At 48.3% G+C, this 15,203-nt stretch overlaps 2 protein-coding genes across 11 annotated transcripts in view; both read right to left on the bottom strand.

The window, feature by feature from the left end:
• TNRC6C (trinucleotide repeat containing adaptor 6C) overlaps positions 1-15,203 on the bottom strand; it is a 573,800-nt gene that overhangs the window by 11,347 nt on the left and 547,250 nt on the right. For all 10 annotated transcript variants that reach the window (XM_050919200.1, XM_050919201.1, XM_050919202.1 and 7 more), the window contains one exon: positions 588-734. In XM_050919200.1, coding sequence (XP_050775157.1) covers positions 588-734 — 147 coding nt within the window. The remainder of the gene's footprint in view (positions 1-587; positions 735-15,203) is intronic.
• MXRA7 (matrix remodeling associated 7) overlaps positions 1-15,203 on the bottom strand; it is an 836,957-nt gene that overhangs the window by 800,624 nt on the left and 21,130 nt on the right. The window lies entirely within an intron of this gene.

Raw genomic sequence — 15,203 nt, 5'->3', positions numbered from 1 at the left:
AGGAATGTTAAACATACATCCAAAATCTTCCTACGCGCTAACAAATACACCATGTACCAAAAGTAGGGACTGGAACATGGAATAAAATACCTTCAGAATAGTCAGAACAAAGAATGGGAGGCTATGAACTGAAAGTATCCACTCTAGCAAACAATCACAATTAGCAGCATATTCTGAGTTACTTTCATTATTCAAAACATACATACACATACTGTGTGTACATAATATATTAATTCAGAAAACACAAAATTGTTTCTCTTTACAAGGTGAAATGCTATACAAAAGTCTCATTCCGATGCACAATTAGGAAACATTTTGTTTTGTATCTTTATTGATGATATGAGAGACTAATGATTTATATAGCACCCAGAAGACAGACACTGCAACCTGACTTTAACATCAGTTTGACTGAAACTGAAAAAATACGTGGCACCAGTAGCTGCTGCACATCTAAACTCCCACCATCAAACAGTTCCTTATACAAAGTAGAATGGAAACTAAGAATACAGCCTAATGATAGATTGCTAATCAGTAACTGAGGCTGTCACAGTATATTGTCAGTACATATTAACACTAGCGGGACGCACATGCTCTCTTGCCATTGAGTCGGAACCCTCTCGAAAGCAGCTGGGGTTGCACAATGCTTCCATGCAGAACTGAACCTTCAGGACCTGAAGGCATGGAAGGGATCCTCAGCCATAACTGTCCCTCAGTTCCTTCTATGTATTCAGAATCTAAAATGAAGACATAGAAGAAGAATGGTGGTGGGAAGTGAGGATCTATGGTTACGCTACAGTTACTGGTCAATTATTTCTTTCTCCTTTCTGTTTGTCAGTACAGTTCCCCAATTTCAGATGACTGCAGTACTGGTATAAACATAATACCCCCACCTTTAAAAAAAATAAGGAAGTGAGTGTTAGGATCAGTTGCAGCTCAAAAGAGCTAAAAAAACTAACTGGAGAAGTTTTCCAGAACACCTGGGAGCCCTGCTGCTATTCTTAGTGAGCCTTAGAAAGCTCCCTCTCAGACATCATTGTAGGGAGGCAAGGTTTGCAAGGGAGGCAGCCCATATATTCTGGGTGAAGTAGATTCCTGGAAAGCAGGGGTAGCAGAACCAGTAAGGGGAGTTGGGATGGTGGGATGGACAGAGGGAAGATTAAACATTGAGATAGAAGAAAGGTTCAGACAGCCATGTCATCTTACCCTCCCAAGATAGGGAGCCGACAAAAGGGCGTGGGGGGAACGAACAGCCACACTCCCCCAAACTACCACAGGTGCCATTAGGAACAGGAAAAGGGGGAGATTAAAGGGAATTCCAGCTTGTTTTCCTAGATGATACAAATAGTCTAGGGGACTGACTTACTGATATGCTTAGTGCCGTCCAAATTGCAACTTAAAACCTGGGTGAAATGTAGGATAGGTTGTGGAACCACTTTATCTTTACAGAATGCTACGTATGAGGGATCTATCATTTGACTAATTCAACAGTGTAACAACTTACCAAGGGTTGTGCTCGATTCTCCATCACTGGTAATTTTCAAATAAAGATTGGACCTCGACCTTTGACCTTGCAACAGTTGGTTGGGTCTCAAACTCCCTTCCTGATGGCAGCAGAATGGACACCAAAAATCCCTGGGCCAGAGGCCTCAATTTCTAGGATACCTCAAACTGCCTAATGGTAATAGGAGACTGACATTTCAAAGAAGATGGGGAAAAAATGGACAGGACAATTGTGAGTGACATTTAATTCCTCACCTCCACTACAGCAACAGGGATTGAGTGTTAAACTGGCATTGAGAAGGTTGACAAGATGACAACAAAAGTTGAAAAAATTGCTTATATTTCACTCGTCCAACCTTGCTGGGCACCAGACACACCAACACAGAGGAATCTGTCAGTGCCAAGAAGCCTCACTGCCAAGCCCTCTGCTGGTGCTAACCTACTTTCAAAACAGACCCTTCCTTGAGGATTCCAAAATACCCAGAGAAATAGTCATGACCAAGGTTAAGATTTTGTCACGGTTATTTTTAGGTTGCAGACAAACAAAAATGCATGGAAGGCCATGACCTGTGACTTTTACTAAAAATAATGGTGGAGAAGGGGTGTGATGTGGGAATGACTGAAGACCAAGACCCATGGTGGGGATGAGAGCCTAAGCCCCACTGCTGGGGGTGGGGTGTGTGTATGTGGGGTGTTCCAGTACCCACTGCCAGCAGTGGCTAAGGATCGCGCTGCCTCTGCCGCCCCACAAACAGGGCTGAAGCTGAATGGAAAATATCACAGAGGTTTCTGAAAAATTATGGAATCTGTGACTTCCGTGACAAAGTCTTACCTTTAAATCATGATTTTTCATTTTTATCTTCCTTCTTATATCAAGGAGTAAGAAGTTAAGGCCAAACACAACACACGAGTTTATCTGAACCTGAGGATTTCTAGGAGCCATGATTCTATTTGGTGCCAAAAATATCCAAATGATTCCAAAGGGCTAGGCTTTTTAAACTCAGAGCAGATCATCCAGCAATGTTTTTCCAAGAACAGGGAATAAACCTTGGAATCTGCCTGCTTATGGGTATGAAGGATAAAAGGACTACAAGTCATGCTCTGATCCTGCGAGTGACCTTCACTGAGGTACTTTAGGCATCAGAAATGCCAGTCGTCAGTGTCTTCTTTGTACCACAAGATGCACAACTTTTAAGTCTCTCTCTTACACTAGGGCATGCCATAATATAATCTCGAACTCCAAGGGATCTGACCAGGGTTGAAGGAACAGGTGCCAACAAATGTGCTCAGAACTGGGCAGGAGACCAGACACCTCAGTACTATGCAATGACAAAAGCTATCCAAACAGCTAAGCTAACATTACAATGCTAATTCTTTACACAAATTAAAGGAAAAAGCTGATGAAGGAAGAGAGCATGTTAGTGAGCCCCAGAATCATTGCTTTCCATAGGGTTTTGTTTCAAAGGAGCATGTATGCCCCTAGAACGGTAATGCATATTGACAATCTATTTAAAAAAGAGGAGATTACCTACTGTAACTGGAGATTCTTCGAGATGTGTGTCCCTAACTGTAATTCCACATGTAGGTATGCACGTGCGCCATGTGCTCGAGTCCAGAAATTCTTCAAAGCAGCATCCATCAACCTGAACATGCACAGTTTCCCTTGTGCTCCTGATCAAGGGTATAATGGGCAGTATGGGTTGATGACTCTCCAGTTCCCTCTTACCGCAATCCAACAGGATCCAAAGCATAAGTGAAGGAGGGCAGGTGGTGGAATACAGATAGAGACCACCCATCTCTAAGAAAAGACAATTACTCACCTTTGTAACTGTTGTTCTTCGAGATGTGTTGCTCATATCCATTCCAATTAGGTGTGCACGCGCTGCGTGCACGTTCGTCGGAAGATTTTTACCCTAGCAACACTCGGTGGGTCAGCTGGGTGCCCCCTGGAGTGGTGCCGCTATGGCGCCGGATATATACCTCTGCCGACCCAACCGCCCCTCAGTTCCTTCTTGCTGGCTACTCCGACAATGGGGAAGGAGGGCGGTTTGGAATGGATATGAGCAACACATCTCGAAGAACAACAGTTACAAAGGTGAGTAACCGTCTTTTCTTCAAGTGCTTGCTCATATCGATTCCAATTAGGTGATTCCCAAGCCTTACCTAGGCAGTGGGGTTGGAGTGAGATGTTGCAGAATGCAAAACTGCTGAGCCAAAGGCTGTATCATCTCTGGACTGTTGAACCAGAGCATAATGTGAAGCAAAGGTGTGGACCGAAGACCACGTAGCTGCACGACATATCTCCTGGATAGGTACATGAGCCAGGAAGGCGGCAGATGAAGCCTGAGCCTTGGCAGAATGCGCGGTGATGTGGCTTGGGGAAATATGAGCCAAATCATAACAAGTGCGGATGCACACCGTCACCCAAGATGAGATCCTCTGAGCAGAAACAGGTAGGCCTTTCATTCAGTCTGCTACTGCGACAAAGAGTTGGGGCCTTTTATGAAAGGGTTTTGTCCGCTCAATATAAAATGGGAGCGTTCTACGGACGTCCAGGGAGTGCAATTGTTGCTCCCGTCGCGTTGAGTGTGGCTTCGGGAAGAAGACTGGGAGAAAGATGTCCTGGTTAACATGAAATGCCGAAACCACCTTAGGGAGGAATGCTGGGTGTGGTCTCAACCGCACCTTGTCCCTGTGGAACACAGTGTACGGCGGATCCACTGTAAGAGCCCTAAGCTCAGAGACTCGTCTGGCCGATGTAATGGCTGTCTTCCAAGACAGGCACAGTAGAGAGCAAGTTGCTAACTACTCAAATGAGGGAGACATAAGTCTGGTTAAAAACAGGTTGAGGTCCCAGGTCGGGCCTGGGCGGCGTACTTGGGGGTATAAGCGCTCCAAGCCCTTGAGGAACCTCGAAACAATAGGGTGTGAGAACACGGAACGGCCACCTTCCCCTGGGTGGAAGGTAGAGATGGCTGCCAAGTGTACCCTCAGTGATGATACTGCTAGGCCCTGCTGTTTGAGAGACCAGAGGTAGTCCAAAATAGAGAGAATTGGGACCTCAGTGGGAGTAAGATTACGCGTTTCGCACCAGCAGAGAAACGCTTGCACTTGCCCAGATACGTTGACTGGGTGGAAGGTTTCCTGCTACCCAGGAGAACTTGTCGTACTGATGCACAGCAATGTAACTCTGACTGGTTTAGCCACGCAGCAGCCACACCGTGAGGTGAAGGGCCTGCAGGTCTGGGTGGCGAAGTCTGCCGTGGTCCTGAGTTATGAGGTCTGGGTGGAGTGGCAGGGTAATTGGGTTGCCTATCGACAGGTCGAGCAAAGTGGTGTACCAGTGCTGCCTGGGCCACGCTGGAGCGAACATGATTAGGTGTGCTCTGTCCCTGCGGAGTTTTAGCAGGACCTTGTGAACCAGCGGGAACGGTAGGAAGGCATAAAGCAGCTGGCTTTTCCACGGCATCAGGAAAGCATCAGAGATCGATCCCGGGGAGAGACCTTGGAAGGAGCAGAACATCTGGCATTCCTGTTTGCGCGGGAAGCAAACAGGTCTATGTGGGGAAATCCTCACTTCTGGAAAACAGAATGAATAACGTCCGGGCGGATCGACCACTCGTGAGACAGGAAGGACCTGCTGAGTCAATGCACCAGAGTGTTCCGAACCCCTGGGAGAAAGGACGCTACGAGGTCTATCGAGTGGGCTATGCAAAAGTCCCAGAGTTGGATGGCCTCCTGACAAAGGGGGGAGGATCATGTCCCTCCCTGCTTGTTTATGTAGTACATGGCCGTTGTGTTGTCTGTAAACACTGAGACACAACGGCCTTGTAAATGTTGCTGGAACGCCAGGCGGACTGCTCTCAGTTCTCGGACATTTATGTGTAATGCCAGCTCCTGAGATGACCAGAGGCCTTGAGTACGAAGGTGTCCGAGGTGAGCACCCCAGCCGAGAGATGACGCATCCATCGTCAGGGACATTGAGGGTTGAGGCGGATGGAACGGCAGCCCTGTACACACCAGGGAGGGAGTCAGCCACCAGTCTAGGGAGCCTAGAGTGCTCGGGGGAAATGGTGACTCACAGACTAAGACTTTAGGGTCAGAAGGGACCAATATGATCATCTAGTCTGACCCCCTGCACAAAGCAGGCCACAGAATCCTACCCATCCACTTCTATAACAAACCCCTAACCTATGTCTGAGTTACTGAAGTCTTCAAATTGTGGTCTGAAGACCTCAAGCTGCAGAGAATCCACCAGCAAGTGACTCAAGCCCCACGCTGCAGAGGAAGGCAAAAAACCTCCAGGACCTCTGCCAATCTGCCCCGGAGGAAAATTCCTTCCCGACCCCAAATATGGCAATCAGCTAAACCCTGCAGTAACTCAGATCCCGTCCCATATAACATCCCATCACAGACCACTGGGCATACTTACCTGCTGATAATCAAAGATCAATTGACAAAATTAAGCTATCCCATCATACGATCCCTTCCATAAACTTATCAAGCTTAGTCTTAAAGCCAGATGTCTTTTGCCCCCACTACTCCCTTGGAAGGCTGTTCCAGAACTTAACTCCTCTAATGGTTAGAAACCTTCATCTAATTTCAAGTCTAAACTTCCTAGTGTCCAGTTTATACCCATTTGTTCTTGGGTCTACATTGGTACTAAGCTTAAATAATTCTTCTCCCTCCCTAATATTAATCCCTCTGATATATTTATAAAGAGCAAGCACATCCCCCCTCAACCTTCTTTTGGTTAGGCTAAACAAGCCAAGCTCTTTGAGTCTCCTTTCATAAGACAAGTTTTCCATTCCTCGGATCATCCTAGTAGCCCGTCTCTGAACCTGTTCCAGTTTGAATTCATCCTTCTTAAACATGGGAGACCAGAACTGCAAACAGTATTCCAGATGAGGTCTCACCAGTGCCTTATATAACGGTACTAACACCTCCTTATCTTTGCTGGAAATACCTCGCCTGATGCATCCTAAAACTGCATTAGCTTTTTTAACGGCCATATCACATTGGCGGCTCATAGTCATCCTGTGATCAACTAATACTCCAAGGTCCTTCTCCTCCTCTGTTGCTTCCAACTGATGTGTCCCCAATTTATGACTAAAATTCTTATTAATCCCTAAATGCATGACCTTGCACTTTTTACTATTAAATTTCATCCTATTACTATTACTCCAGTTTACAAGGTCATCCAGATCTTCCTGTATGATATCCTGGTTCTTCTCTGTGTTAGCAATACCTCCCAGCTTTGTGTCATCCGCAAACTTTATTAGCACATTCCCGCTTTTTGTGCCAAGGTCAGTAATAAAAAGGTTAAATAAGATTGGTCTCAAAACTGATCCTTGAGGAACTCCACTAGTAACCTCCTTCCAGCCTGACAGTTCACCCTTCAGTACAACCCATTGGAGTCTCCCCTTTAACCAGTTCCTTATTCACCTTTCAGTTTTCATATTGATCCCCATCTTTTCCAATTTAACTAATAATTCCCCATGTTGAACCACGTCAAATGCCTTACTGAAATCGAGGTAAATTAGATCTACTGCATTTCCTTTATCTAAATAATCTGTCACCTTCTCAGAGAAGGAGATCAGGTTGGTTTGGCACGATTTACCTTTTGTAAAACCATGTTGTAATTTGTCCCAATTACCATTGACCTCAATTTCCTTAACTACTTTCTCCTTCAAAATTTTTGACTATCGTGTCTATTGGGTCCCTGCCTGGGCAGTATACCTAGTTGAGCCAAGCTTGGAGAGGATGGAGGCGGAGTCTGGCGTATTTGGTCACGAACGTGCAGGCAGCCATGTGACCCAGGAGACCGAGACAAGTGCAAGTCGAAGTCGTCGGGAAATTCTGTAGACCTCAGATGATTGTTGCCATCGCCTGAAACTGCGGCTGAGCTAAGCAGACTCTGGTTAGATTGGAGTCCAGGATAGCTCCTATGAAGTCTAACCTCTGCGTGGGAACCAGAGTGGATTTTTCTATACTGATCATCAGGCCTAGACGTGTGAATAGGTCCTTGACGATGCCTACATGCTGGGTGACCTGTGTCTCGGAGGCCCCTTGGATGAGCCAATCGTCCAGATATGGAAAAACGTGTATCCAACGTTGGCGGAGATCGGTGGCGACTACGGCCATACACTTTGTAAATACCCTTGGGGCTGCAGAAAGGCCAAACGGCAGGATCATAAACTGGAAGTGCTGATGGTTGGCTACGAAGCGGAGGTACCTCCTGTGCGGAGGAAAAATGGCGATGTGAAAGTACGCGTCCTTCATGCCGAGGGCGGCATATCAGTCTCCAGGATCCAAGGGAGGGATAATGGTCCCCAGGGACACCATGCGGAACTTCAACTTTATCATAAACTAGTTGAGTCCTCGCAGGTCTAGGATAGGTCTGAGTCCTCCCTTCAACTTGGGGATTAGGAAATAACGGGAGTAAAACCTCTTGCCCCTTTCGTCCATTGGTACCTCCTCTATAACTCCCATGGCGAGGAGTGTCTGCACCTCTTGCAAGAGGAATTGCTCGTGAGAGGGGTCCCTGATGGGATTGGAGGGTGGGAGGGTGGGGTTGAAATAAATTGGAGGTGGTACCCTACTCTACCATGCATAGGACCCAGCGATCTGGTTAACTGGGACCAGGCCGGGAGGAAGTAGGAAAGACGGTTGGAGAGGGGAGGAGAAGGATCCTGGCCTGTAACTGGTACGCCGCCCTCGGGCACACCTTCAAAAGTTCATCTTTGGTCCCAGTGGTGGTTTCGAGGGACCTTGATTTTGGCCCCCTTGGGGTCCTGACTGTCGTCTACGACCACCTCGGCCGCGCCACCTGCCAAAGTCTTGTCTTTGTCTAGGCGCAGTATACGGGCGGTGAGGCTGGGGACGGAAAGGCCTGTGTTGGGTCACTGGCGTATGCATACCGAGAGAGCGCATTATGACCCTGTTGTCCTTTAGGCTTTGCAGCCTGGGGTCAGTCTTTTCCGAGAAGATACCTTTACCATCAAATGGCAAGTCTTGAATGGTATACTGGAGCTCCAGTGAGAGGCTTGAAACTTGAAGCCATGAGATGCGCCTCATGGCAACACCTGAGGCCAGAGTCCTGGCTGCTGAGTTGGCTGCATCTAACAAAGCCTGGAGGGAAGCTCTTGCCATCTTTTTCCCTTCCTTCAAGAGGGCAGCGAACTCTTGGCGGGAGTCTTGAGGGAGTAGATCCGTAAACTTAACCACCGCCGCCCAGGTGTTATAATTATAGCGGCTAAGCAGGGCTTGTTGATTTGCCACCCGGAGCTGTAGGGCACCTGCCGAGTACACTCTTCGACCGAGTAAGTCCATTCGCCTAGCCTCCTTCGATTTCGGGGTTGGCGCCTGCTGGCCATCGCATTCCTTCTCATTAACAGATTGGACAACTAGTGAGCAGAGAGGAGGATGGACATACAAGTACTCGTACCCTTTAGAGGGCACCATGTATTTACGCTCGACTCCCCTGGCTGCAGGAGGGATAGAGGCTGGAGACCATCATATAGTATCGACATTGGCCTGGATGGTCCGAATAAACGGTAGGGCCACTCTGGTAGGGGCATCTGCCGACAGAATGTCCAGTACTGGGTCCTCTACCTCCGGGACCTCCTCTACCTGGAGGTTCATATTGAATGCTACCCTCCTCAGGAGGTCCTGATGGGCTCTCAGGTTGATTGGAGGAGGGCTCGAGGAGGATGTTCCTGCCACCGCCTCATCTGGAGAAGAGGAAGAGGAGATGCCGGGGACATGTGGGTCCTGTGTGGCCTCTTGCTTTTGGGCGACCTCCTGCTCCAGTGGAACCTGGGAGTCCAGTGGGTGAACTGGGTCTTCCTTCGTAGCAGTCGGAGGGGGACGGCTAACTGTCGCCACTGGCACTCGGTGCTCTGATGGGACAGAACTACTGATACGCCTTGGGCCTGGTGGTACGCCAAAGGTGTCCAGAATGACCACTGATGGGCGCCTTGGTCCTGGGCCTGGGCCTCTTGGAAGACTCTGGTGGGCACATTGGAATCGCGGTCCTGTGCATAAGAGCTGTCCGCGTGAAACAACACTGATGCGTGTCTGGATGGCCATGGACGAGCTGAAAAGCCCTGGGTAGAGTCTCTATCTCTAGCGGATCTTGCTCTACTCTGCACCAGGGACCAGTACCGGGAGGCATACTGGTACTGGGAACAAGACCGGACCTGCGCCCGGAGCGGTGCTGGGAGGTCGACCGAGATCTCGAGGCTCAAAGTCAGGAGTGGCTACGGGAGTCACGGTGCCTGGAGTGGTGCTGGGAGCTGAAGTGGTGCCGAGAGTAGCGGGCCGGCGAACGGGATACTGAACGGTGCCGCGAGTGTGACTGGTACTGAGGGGGAGAATGGTGCTGGGACTGCAAGTGGTGCCGGGAGCGCCGACGGGACCCAGAATGTCTGTGGGACCGTGATTGTGAACGGTGCCACTCTGCTGTGCCGACAGAGGATGGTCTTATCAAGGCAGGCCTGCCGATAGACTGAATTACTTGCACCGGCACTGCCGGGGGTTGAGGCAGTGTCAACTCTGTCATGGCAATCAGATCCCTCGCTGTTAAGAATGTCTCCAGCATGGATGGAATAGTAAGTCAACCAAGGCTCGCGCCAGGGAGCTGACAGGCACCGGACTCGACGGCCCTTGTGGGACCGGAATCGACGGTGCCGATGTCGTTGGTGCTGCAGCAGGTGTCGGTGCCGGGCGATCCAACTTAGACGAGCTATCTGGCTGTGGTGCAGGTGGCATGGAAGCAGCAGGAGTCTTTGGCTCTCTTGACCTCGGGGAGAGGGAGCGATGCAGAGTCGACTTCAGTGCTGGCAACAGCCAGTGCCGAGAGGCCTTGGCAGTACCAGCGCAGTCCAGTGCCAAGGAGGCGCTTCAGCCCGCCGATTGTCCAGCGCTCAGTGCCAAAGGCGGAGTAAGAGCCGCCTCCATGAGGACCTGTTTTAGCCAAAAGTCCTGCTCCTTTTTTGTTCTCGACTTGAAGGCCTTGCAAATGAGACACTTGTCTGCCAGGTGAGATTCCCTGAGGCACTTAAGACAGGAGTGGCGTGGATCTCCTGTCGGCACCAGCTTGTGACAGGTGGAGCATGGTTTTAAACCCGGTGAACCGGGCATGGGCCCTGGCATCGGGTGCGGGGCTAATCCTCGAACCCCTCTTAACTATAATACTAACTATGAACGATAAGAATTAACTATAATTATATAACTTTGAACTATATACACAAAAAGTAACTAGAGAATTATGAGTAGCTAGGGAGGTGGAGGTCAGTAAAACCGCACTCCACAGTTCCAACGACCGACGTGGGCGGTAAGAAGGAACTGAGAGGTGGTTGGGTTGGCAGGGGTATATATCCGGCGCCATAGCATCACCACTCCAGGGGGTGCCCAGCTGACCCACCGAGTGTTGCTAGGGTAAAAATCTTCCGACGAACGTGCGCGCGCACAGCTAATTGGAATCGATATGAGCAAGCACTCGAAGAATCTCCAGTTACAGTAAGTAATCTCCACTACTTCTTCAAGTGCTGGTCCCTATGTGTATTCCACACATGGGTGACTAGCAAGCAGTGCTTAGAGTGAAGGAGGGTGCAAGGAAGCTGGTAGCCCAGAGAGGGGTGCCATTTCAGATTGAGGAGGGCAACTTTAATGGCGATTCCAGGGGCTACACTGCAGACACACGTAGATTTCAAAAATAACCAACCATCACTACCACCTTGCAGGGTAACTACTTTAAACCTTGTGATACTGCAACAATTTCTATGATGCACACAACAATATTTTATAACACCCTAACGCAAAGATTGTTTCATAGTAACCCACAACGGAAGTACTTTTCATGGCATCGGTTTTTGTATTCTTACTTTTCCAATGCATAAATGATTGACATTCTAAATTTAGCAGAATTTCAATGAACGTCAGGTTTATATGAAGGAGGTCAAACTATGGCTGGCAGGGACTGGGGAAAGGGGTGTTTGGCAAGCCGTTTAGATATAAAGTTGAACTTAAACACATACACCACAAGTTATCATCATCCAATACTTGTGCATAGGTAAATGAAGGGGCATTCTGGAAGTAGCTCTTGCTCTTTTTGTTGAAACACTGGTGATGAAACTAGAAGCTGAGGAGATCCAAGAAGAAACCCCTCTGGATAATTCAGAACTACACCACTGTGTTGCTGCTGGGCATCACTTACCCTTTCCCATCTTTCTCCTTTAATTTCTTTAGGGCACTATTCTAGGCATTTCAGAAATAATGCTGCATCATGTCAGTAAAAGCACTGGCATATAGAGTCGATGTGATCTCTGCTTGGTCAGTAGGTTGAATGAAGCCATGGTTCTAGTCCCCGCAAGCGGAGTCTAGTGAATGGTGTCACGTAGGTGCATGTGACCATGTGGCCTAACAGAGAAAGGCAGTGTTGCATAGTAGTTCATGGTATGCATGTAATGTCAGAGATCAGGTTGCTCATTGTGTGGAACCTGTCCGCAGGAGAAATGCTTCTGAAGAAACTCAGTCCAGCTGGGATCCTATAAAGTTTATTGTCCTTGCAGGTCATAAAATGGACTTTTCTTTGTTTATACAAACCTCTAAACCTCTAAGGTAGCATGTTGAATAAATTCCATGGCTGACATGATTTCCTGATGAAATTGGCCCACCAGGAGTCAGTTGTCTAGGTATGGAAACACCATGTAGAGCTCTGGTGTCACATCTGGGCTGCTACTTTAGCAAATGCTTTTATGAATACCCTGGGTGCTGCAGCAAGCTTCAAAGGGAGGACACGAAACTGGTAGTGATCTTGGGTGATTATGAAGCATAGGAATTTCCTGTGAGACGCGTGAATATCAACATGGAAATATATATCCTTCATGCCGAGAGCCGTGAACCATGTTCCCCTCTGAAGGGCGCGGATTATCAATGCCTGCATAATCATCTTGAATTTCAGTTTCAGAATAAAGACACTGAGTCATCAAAGGTCCATGATGGGTCTCCATCCTCTGTCTTTTTTGGGGATTAGGAAATATGGGGAGTAAGAACCCTCTTCTATGGTACTGAGGTGGGACACATTCTACTGCTCCCTGGTTTAAAAGAGATTCTGATGAGAGTGGTCCCTGCCAGGGGATTGGGGAGGTGAATTGTGAGGGGAGAAGGAAAGAAACTCTACAGAGTATCCCTGATATATAATCTCCAGGACCCAATCGTCCATGGTCATCTTGTTCCAGGTGTGGGTGAAGAGGATAAGATGACCTCCAAACTTGACGGGAAGGCGTAAGTGGCATTAACAGCGGTGAGCAAGTCTCAACCTGGGATGTAAAAATTGGCCTTTGGTCTGAGGTTAGGAATAAGCAGAGGCTGTGGAAGTAGGAGCTGCCAGAGGCTCAGGTGGACACTGATAATATGGAGCATCTGCAGGGGGTGGTTGTGGCCTGAAGGGCTGTCGCTAGTTTCTTCTCCTGAGGGCTGAAGTGTAAATCCCCAGAGATCACAGAATGGACTTCTAGTTAAACAGGTGGGACCTGTCGAAAGGGAAGTCTAAGGATAGTGATTTTAACCTCTCTAGGAAAGCCCAACAATTGGAGTCCCTTTGCATAACCAGCCCTGTGCGGCCAAACTTCTGGATGCAGTATCTCCAGCATCTACTGCAGCTTGAGAGTCAACTTTGTCACTAGTTTTCCTTCGAACAGAAAAGCTTGGAATTGGGCCTGGTCTTCCACTGGGAGTCCATAAGTCTGACGTAGGTGTTGAAATTGCGTTTTGTTAATAAAGCTTCATAATTAGCTAAATGAAATTGCAGACCTGCAGAGAAGACCTTTCTACCTAGAAGGTCCAGTCTCTTTGGGCCCTTCTCTACCAATGTGGATGGCTGGTAATGCAACCTAAGTCTTTCTGTGGCCGCCTATACCACCAGTAATTTAGGGGCATGATGGAAAAATAGAAAGTCAGTTCCCTTGGCAGGAACAAAGTAGCATCTTTCGGCTGTTTTTGGCATAGGGGCACAAGATGCACGTGTGTACCAAACTGCTTTGGCTGGATCTAATATAAGAACAGCCACACTGGGTCAGATCAAAGGTCCATCTAGTCTAGCATCCTGTCTTCTGACAGTGGCCAATGCCAGGTGCTTCAGAGGGAATGAACAGAACAGGTAATCATTAAGTGATCCATCCCGTTGCCCATTCCCAGTTTCTGGCAAACAGAGATTAGGGACATCATCCCTCATAGGGCTTCGTTGATCGGAAGGGCTACTCTGGCCGGTCCTTGTGGTTGTAAAATGTCCAAGAGTCAGCACTGAGGATCCTGGACCTCTTCCAAAGGGATATGTGGATTTTTAGCGACCCTTTGCAATAGCTCCTGGTATTGCTGGTGGTCATCTGGTGGAAAAGACAAGAAAGGAGTGACGTTATCGTCTGGGTGGTAGGTATAACATATTGAATGCCTGTCAAGCCTCCTGTGCCTTCTTGGAGATACTGATGCCTCTATCTCCTCTGGCTCTTCTGATTCCAATGACGATTTCATCAGCACTGGTGGGACCCTTGGTAGTGGGCACTTTTTTCTGGGGGATGTAACTACGCCTGAGACATGGAGAACGATTCCTCCTCCAGGGTAAGGACATTCCTCAGGGATGCAGGATCCAAGAGGAGTGGGAACTGCAGGTAAGGGAGTAATATATCCTCTGGGATTATGAAGGTCTCCGTATGGCCCAGAGTGCGGGGAGTTTCAGCTGGGACCCTGAAGGATGTGGCTCATCTGTTGCCACTGGTCAGTCTTTGGATAAACGACGTGGTACCAATCAGGGGCCTAGACCCCAATCGTAGAAGGGACTGGTGTGTACCTGTCTTTCTGCTTTGGTCCCACTGTCACTGCTGGGACCCTCTTTCGTGCTTTGCCCTCCAACCTGGGAGTCTTTGTCAAAGCCAGTTCCGTGGGTTCCATTTGTGATATCTTGCCCGACCTAGATCAGCTCAGGGAGGAAATGGGTTTCTTATGAACAGTCCTCTGAGGGGATCTGTCCTTGTGCCCATGAAAGCATCCCTTACTCTCATGGGGAGCCCTGTAGGAGTTATCTTTGGGCTTCAGTGGTAAAGGGTCTGCTCCAAGCCTCGTGCTTGGAGGGATGCTGCTAGTCAGTTGAGGCCAATGTACCGGGGACAGTAGGGAGAAAGGGGGAGAGAGAGAGAGAGAGAGAGAAAGTGGGGCCTCATCCTCTTCCATCAGAAACTTCCTAAGACAGAACTTTCATGTCTCTTGAGTTCTGGATGGAAAAGATGAGCAGATATTGCACTTTGCTGATATACGTGCTTCATCCAGGTAGTACCGGCACCACTGACGTTGGTCACTAATGGAGAAGGAACGAGGGTAGGAGACGCAACTCTTGAATCTTGGGAGTCTGGGCATAGTCCCAGGACTGGGAAGGATTGTCCCCCGAATGGGGGCTGGGATGGTGGGGGAACTTATCCTACACCTACAATAAATGTATGCTAACTAAAACTAATAAACCAGATATAAAAACTATTCACAACAAGATTACTTTACAGATTATGCACTGAAGGAGGACATGCTTCCAACTCAGGCCACGAGACAGTAAGAAGGAACTGGAAAGGCACTGATCCGCATTGCTCCTTATACTCTCAGTCAGGCGCACAACAGAAACCACTGTGCATGTATGAGTCAGTGGACACTGTTCT

The sequence above is a fragment of the Gopherus flavomarginatus genome, chromosome 12 (genome assembly GCF_025201925.1).
Source record: "Gopherus flavomarginatus isolate rGopFla2 chromosome 12, rGopFla2.mat.asm, whole genome shotgun sequence".
In the NCBI taxonomy this organism is placed as follows: domain Eukaryota; kingdom Metazoa; phylum Chordata; order Testudines; family Testudinidae; genus Gopherus; species Gopherus flavomarginatus.
The sequence above is the reverse complement of the archived record's forward strand: the minus strand, read 5'-3'. Positions and strand labels throughout refer to the sequence as shown.